This window comes from Prosopis cineraria, unplaced genomic scaffold, assembly GCF_029017545.1.
Source record: "Prosopis cineraria cultivar Desert tree isolate PC_DT_omini unplaced genomic scaffold, ASM2901754v1 PC12, whole genome shotgun sequence".
In the NCBI taxonomy this organism is placed as follows: Eukaryota; Viridiplantae; Streptophyta; class Magnoliopsida; order Fabales; family Fabaceae; genus Prosopis; species Prosopis cineraria.
This window is the reverse complement of record NW_026555343.1, coordinates 4,883,959-4,890,439: the sequence shown is the minus strand read 5'-3', so window position 1 is coordinate 4,890,439 and position 6,481 is coordinate 4,883,959. Positions and strand designations below refer to the sequence as shown.

General features: G+C 35.4%; 1 protein-coding gene and 1 non-coding gene across 2 annotated transcripts; one reads left to right on the top strand and one right to left on the bottom strand.

The window, feature by feature from the left end:
• The first annotated feature begins 593 nt into the window (after window positions 1-593).
• Window positions 594-4,550, top strand: LOC129288319 (putative disease resistance protein RGA1). Its single transcript, XM_054924833.1, has 3 exons — window positions 594-3,442; window positions 3,576-3,982; window positions 4,181-4,550. The coding sequence occupies exons 1-3, from the start codon at window positions 773-775 to the stop codon at window positions 4,356-4,358; spliced, it is 3,255 nt and encodes a 1,084-aa protein (XP_054780808.1). The 5' UTR covers window positions 594-772; the 3' UTR covers window positions 4,359-4,550.
• A 1,451-nt stretch (window positions 4,551-6,001) lies between these two features.
• LOC129289711 (U6 spliceosomal RNA) lies at window positions 6,002-6,103 on the bottom strand. The gene has a single exon (XR_008588202.1). It is a non-coding gene; the product is annotated as a U6 spliceosomal RNA (small nuclear RNA).
• Between the last annotated feature and the right edge of the window lie 378 nt (window positions 6,104-6,481).

Genomic DNA, 6,481 nt, shown 5'->3' with positions numbered 1-6,481 from the left:
TAAGAGTTAATATGAAAAGATAAAGTTATTTTAAAAGTAGATATTTACTTTATTAGGGGGTGAGATTCAATTAAAAATACGTTATATTTTTAAACAGAAAGAGTATAAAAAATCTGTGTAGCTTAATTTGACAGGACATTAAGGTTAAGCATATAAATATATTTTTTATTTAATATTATTATTTAATATATAAATATAGCAGACAAGAAAATTTTTAAATATTTTATACTATAAATAATCGTATTTCCATACATATCTTCGGAAAATTCATCCTTAAATGATTAATCTCTCTGTCAATCCATTAATGCTTCCACTTAAATGTTGCATTTACCTCAACTTATGTTGTCCAGAAAAGGTGATTGAAATATTTTTTATGATTATATTTATATCTCACTTTGTTTTAATAATTAATCAAGTAGAGGATAATTTCCAAATCACTTTGATCTTCAAGTATATTTCCATGTGGGGCAGCAAACAAGAAAGGAAGAAACTGTCCGTTCTTTCAAAGAAGCTTCCTCGGGTTCCATGAGTTCATATGAACAGGGTCAACAAAAGTTTAACGCGTTGCTCTTTTTCTGTGGCCCTCTCTCATCTATTTAGTCACACCATTCTTGCTATTTGCTCCATCTTGTGATACACAAATCTCTCTCTCTCTACGATTTTCTCAAGACAGTCGCTTCCTTTGCTCAGAAAAAATGGCTGAACAAATTCCTTACGGCGTGATTGTGAGGTCATCAACAGGTTGGGTTCATTAGCCTTCAGAGAGATTGCAATGATTTATGGGGTGAAGACTGAGATTGAAAGGCTCAGAGACACTGTTGAAGCCATCAAAGCTGTGCTTGTTGATGCTGAGCAAAAGCAGCAGAATGACCAGCCCATCAAGCTGTGGTTGAGGAGGCTCAGACAAGTGCTTTTCGAAGCAGATGACTTGCTCGATGAACTACACTCTAGAGATTTAATCTGCAAGAGAGATGGAAAAGCTAAGGGAAAGGGAAAGGTACGTGACTTCTTCTCATCCTCAAATCCGATTGCTTTTCGTCTCAAAGTTGCTCATAAGATTAAAAAGATCAGAGAGCGATTTGATGCTATCGCAGGAGAGATGTCTAGGTTGAATTTTGATAGAAGAGTTGTAGTGATGAGTTCTGAGGGGAGTAAGTGGAGGGAAACAAGTTCTGTTGTGCTTCAGGATGAGATCATTGGGAGGGAGGAAAGCAGAAGGGAGGTTATAGATTTGTTGCTGAATCCTGATGGCATTCAAAATGTTTCCCCAATTGCTGTTGTCGGCTTTGGGGGCTTAGGAAAGACTGCTCTTGCCCAGCTCGTATACAATGATGATGAAGTAAAGGAATTTTTCAATAAGACAATATGGGTGTGTGTTTCGGATGACTTTACTGTTAGAACACTTGTTCGAAATATATTAGAATCGTCCATTGGTCAAAAAGCGGACGACCAACAACTGGAACTTCTTCAGGATAAACTTCAGAAGGATCTGAATGGCAAAAAATATTTGCTTGTCTTAGATGATGTGTGGAATCAGGATCCCCATAAGTGGTCAGATTTAAAAAGATATTTGATGTGCGGAGCTCCTGGTAGCAAGATTTTAGTGACCACCCGTGATCAGATGGTGGCAAGAACAATGGGTGTGGAAATCCCATATAAGTTAAAAGGTTTGACAAGGGATCAGTCATGGACTTTGTTAAAAAGATTGGCATTTGGATCGAATAGGGTAACTTCCCAGAACATTGAGTCTCTCGGTCAAAAACTTGTTGACAAATGTGGAGGAATTCCACTAGCAATAAGAGCCATGGGAAGTCTATTGCAATTACAACAGACAGAGCGAATTGAGTGGGAAAGGATCTTAGAATGTGACTTTCGGAAGTTGTCTATAAGTAATGATCCAGTCATGCCAATACTACGACTAAGCTATGATCACTTGCCATTTGAATTGAGACAATGCTTTGCTTATTGTTCTTTGTATCCAAAAGACAGGAGATACGATAAGGATAAGTTGATTGAGCAATGGATGGCGCAAGGCTACCTTGGATGTCATGATGATGATGAATGTCTAGAAGATGTTGGTGAGCGATATGTTCAAATTTTGACAATGAGGTGTTTCTTTCAAGATATTTTGATGAATGAGTATGGTGAAATAAAATATTTTAAAATGCATGACTTAATGCATGACCTATCACAATTAGATGCTGGCTCCGATTGTTGTTTTTATGATGGGAGAAATTTTTTTGCCAGCCCGGTGCATATCAATTTTGCATATCGCTCCAAACTTTCTTTAGATTCATCGGATATAAGTAGACTGCGAACCATTCTTCGTCTACGCTATGTTTCAAAAAGTGATCTATCCATGCTATTAAAGTTCAGATGTTTGCGTAGTTTGGATTTGTCAAGAATGAATATGACAGATTTGCCTGATTCAATTGGTAAAATGATACACTTAAGATATCTTGATCTCTCTGATTGTGAAAAATTGACCAAGTTGCCCAAAAGTTTAAGCAACCTAGTCAACTTACAGACGCTCAAATTGACTGGTTGTCGGAGCTTGCTTGAACCTTCTTCTATAGATGTTGTCACAAAAATGATCAACTTGCGTCATCTTCACGTTGAAGGTTGTCGGGCCTTTTCATATGGAATGCCAATTGGGTTAGGCCGATTAACAAATCTACAAAGACTCTCGAGTTTCGTTGTGGGGGACCAATCATATAAGGAGGGAAAGCATGCAAAACTGAAGGAATTGAAAGAACTCAATCTCAGACATGAATTAGTTATTCGAAATCTGGATTTAGTAATGGATGTTGAAGACTCCAAGAATGCCAATCTGAAAGCAAAGAAAAACTTGAGGTCATTGTCACTCATATGCAGTGGAAATCACACAAGTAGTGATAGTTTTCAAGTTTTAGAAAACCTTTGTCCTCATCCAAATTTGAAACGATTGGAAATCGAGCGCTACCCAGGAGTGACGTTGTCAAGTTGGCTTGCTTCACTCACAAATCTTGTTGCGTTAGATCTTTCTGATTGTCCAAACTGTCAGTCATTGCCCCCGTTAGAAGGACTCGTTTCTCTCAAGGATCTTAATATGAGGTCCATGGATGCACTAGAGTACATATACTATGAAGGATGTTCCTCATCAACTAACTTCTTCCCATCTTTGGAAAATTTAACCGTTGATTCTTGTAAAATTTTGAGGGGATGGCAATGGAAGGCAGATGCAAATAATAGAATAGATGATGAGAAACAACTTCGGCTGCCTCCATTTCCTCGTCTTTCATATTTAAAAATCAGCCATTGTCCCAATTTGGATTGCATGCCTACACCTCCAAGTCTTGTGAAGTTGTGGTTTTTAGGTGATTGTAACATGAAGCCATTGATAGACACGGCAAAGGTAAGCTCAAAGTGGGTCGTCCACAACAAAAGAATTACATCCACCTCTTTCTAAGCTTGAGGAATTGGGGATTGATGGCAAGGACATAGAAGGTTTGCCGGAGGAGTGGATGCAAAATCTAACCTCTCTCAAGCATCTTCGTGTTGGAAGTCTATCAGGTCTAGTAACTATGTTTATGTGATATCTTCCTGCTACACTTGAAGAGTTCGAAATTTGGCACATTGACAACCGTGATCCATGGAGTGGAGATGAAGATTTTAGCTCACAGCACCAAGCCCTTCGTTGCCTCCATTCTTTTTGCGATCTTAAAATCTTCATGTGTGATGAAAATTTCAAGGCTTTACCAGAGTGGATCTGCCATCTCCAATCACTTCAATCTATTGCCATTAAAAATTGTCCAAATTTGGAGTCATTGCCTGAAGGAATGCATCGCCTTACTAATTTACAAACACTAGAAATCTTCTTATCTCCACATTTAAAAAAAAAAAATGTGAGAGAGGAAGAGGTGCAGAATGGCCCAAAATTGCTCACATCCCTAATATATGGGCTTCACTCCGCAAGATCTGATCCTTCAATATCCATCCAAAGGTAATCCATCCTATAACTGGTCTTACTTATTGTTCAATTACATGCCATACACATCTGTTTGACCTTCAGTTTTGAATTTTTAATTTGAATTCCTCAACATGTTCCATTTCCATTCCTTTTCGTAATGAAGTACATTTTAATTTCACTCCGTTACGATTACTTCCATTTGCTAACTTACTTTTATGGCCTTTAAATTAGTTCTGTGCAGCTGGATGGATTTACGCATTTCGAATGCATTCATATAATTTTACTATATACAATGCCTAAAAGAGTCGATGTGATTGTAAAATCCACTCCTCAAAATTCATTTTTTTCCCATATTGTTCATTGCTTTCTGTTTTATTATTTTCTATATTCCAGTTTCTTTCAACTTTGAGGTTCCAAATTATTTTGTTATCCTCTAAGAACTTTTTCTTCAATGCAGGCACATACTTCTACAGACAAAGTTAGGGTGATTTGCACATTCAAAGCAAGTTAGGGTCATTGAGATCTCTTTTTCCCCTCTGCATGTGCATCCTTAAGACATCATTGGTTCTCCAACTTGTTCACACTTACACCAAATGAAAACAAGACAGGTAAAAGAGAACCGTTTGTATTCAGCAATATGCTCTTAAAGCTTTAAACGCTTTGTTAGTCTGCCAAAAACACAAATTGATTTCAGCTTTGATGAAGCCACAGAACTTTATACTATGTTATCTAAATAGTAGTCTCTACCATTGCTTTATTGGGCTGAAATCACTGTTAATATAACAGGACATCGGATTCGTTATTTTAATTAGTTTGATCATTGGGTGGGGCTTCAACATCATTCCTGAAATATTGTAGGCTGAGTTACAATTACATTTTATTCTTTTGACACAAGAAAATGTCGTAGGAAAATGTTTGATTTGGTCAAAGGCCGAGTTATTACTGATATGGAAGTTGTTGTCCAATGGTCATGTGTTGCAGGTGACACTGTTGAAGGTACCAATTGAAGATGGAGCCCTGAGATAAAATGCCAATCTCACTTGAAGACTCATAATGCTCGTTCATGATGTGTTTTCTTATTTCATAGTTATTTTTATTTTAATGAGTCTTGTTTGCTTATTTCTTTTTTATAGGGATAGAAAAGTTGTGAATATGAGTGATGTTTCCTTGTAGTGGAGCTTTGAGTCATATAAGGTTAGATTGTCTTATAGGAGCAATCGATGAAAACCAAAGTCTATTCATAGGGATGTTTTGCACTCTTATAATTTTGTAATTGCCTGTTATAATACAATTCATTGCTTTGTGCTTGGAAACTGGATGTAGAACACTTCTTGTCCGAACCAAGATAAATTTATGTGCACTTTCTTTATATCCATGTTTTCTTCCTCTGCTTTAAAATGTTCTATAAAAGGATATAAATTTGGTTTGATAAATTTAACACACTTTTTGAATGAAACATACTTTTTTTTAGAAAAATTGATAGGTTTCACTGAAAAACAAAATAAATATATTTTTTGAAATCCCGTTCAACACTTCAGTCTTCAACCTTCTTTCTTAGATTATGTTGAAACTTAATGAATTTGAACTTGGTTAAAACTGTAAATAAAAAAAAATGAAGTTTGTTGGAACTAGGCCTCATATTAAACTAAGCTTGAAGGCTACCTGGTGAACACATTCTAGATATAAAAATGGGCCTACATACAAACAAGAAAAATATGGGCTTGCCCTTCGGCTGAACCTTAACATACAATGAATATTAGGCTTAAAAAAACATAGTTGAAAAGAGGACAACCTCTTGAATGGTTGTCAAAGTTTTTGAGAGGTTAGTCTTATGGTTATCAGGATCTTGAGTTAAAAAAAAAAGAAAAGAAAAAAGAAAAAAAGAAGTTTGTAGGAAATGATAGCAGGCCCAATAGTTGATTTTCTTTTGTTTTTTGTTTTTTTTGCTATTAAGTTGATCGTATCAGATCTTTGGTCTCCTTATGTTTAATTTTCTTCAATCTATTTAATTTTCTTTCCAAATATTATTTAGCGCACATTTCATCTTGTAAGCAAATTTGTGTTATATTCTTGATTTGTGCATGTCATTCTTATATAGAGGTTATGCAAATTTTCTCTATGTCGTTCCAAATTTATTAGACCTCCCGAAGGGATAAATTTTTTGTGATATTCGACGAACTTTTTGAAGACTAAACAGATTAGAAGTGAATAAGGTATGTCCTGAGGTTATTCTTCTTTAAACAAGCAAAGACACTGAGCAAAGACAAAAGTTAGTGACATGGAGAAGATAAATCTACAATTTACTATTATCAAATAATATTGATATGTTATATTCTATCTTATCTGACATTATATTAATCACTTGCTCCTAAAAAAGATATATTATTTTAGTAACTTTCTTGACCCTAATCATTAAACAACATGGAAATATTTGCCAAAGGATATGATATATTTGATTTTGGAATAATAATAAATAAGTAACTAAAAATCCGTGAGGGAAATTAATTTCATCATATGGATTGATTAACAAAA

Coding starts and splice junctions, on each gene's coding strand:
- LOC129288319 (XM_054924833.1), top strand. CDS start 773: ATGATTTATGGGGTGAAGACTGAGATTGAAAGGCTCAGAGACACTGTT. Junction 3,443..3,575: donor AAAGAATTACATCCACCTCT/TTCTAAGCTTGA, acceptor ATGTTTATGTGA/TATCTTCCTGCTACACTTGA. Junction 3,983..4,180: donor CCTTCAATATCCATCCAAAG/GTAATCCATCCT, acceptor CCTTTAAATTAG/TTCTGTGCAGCTGGATGGAT.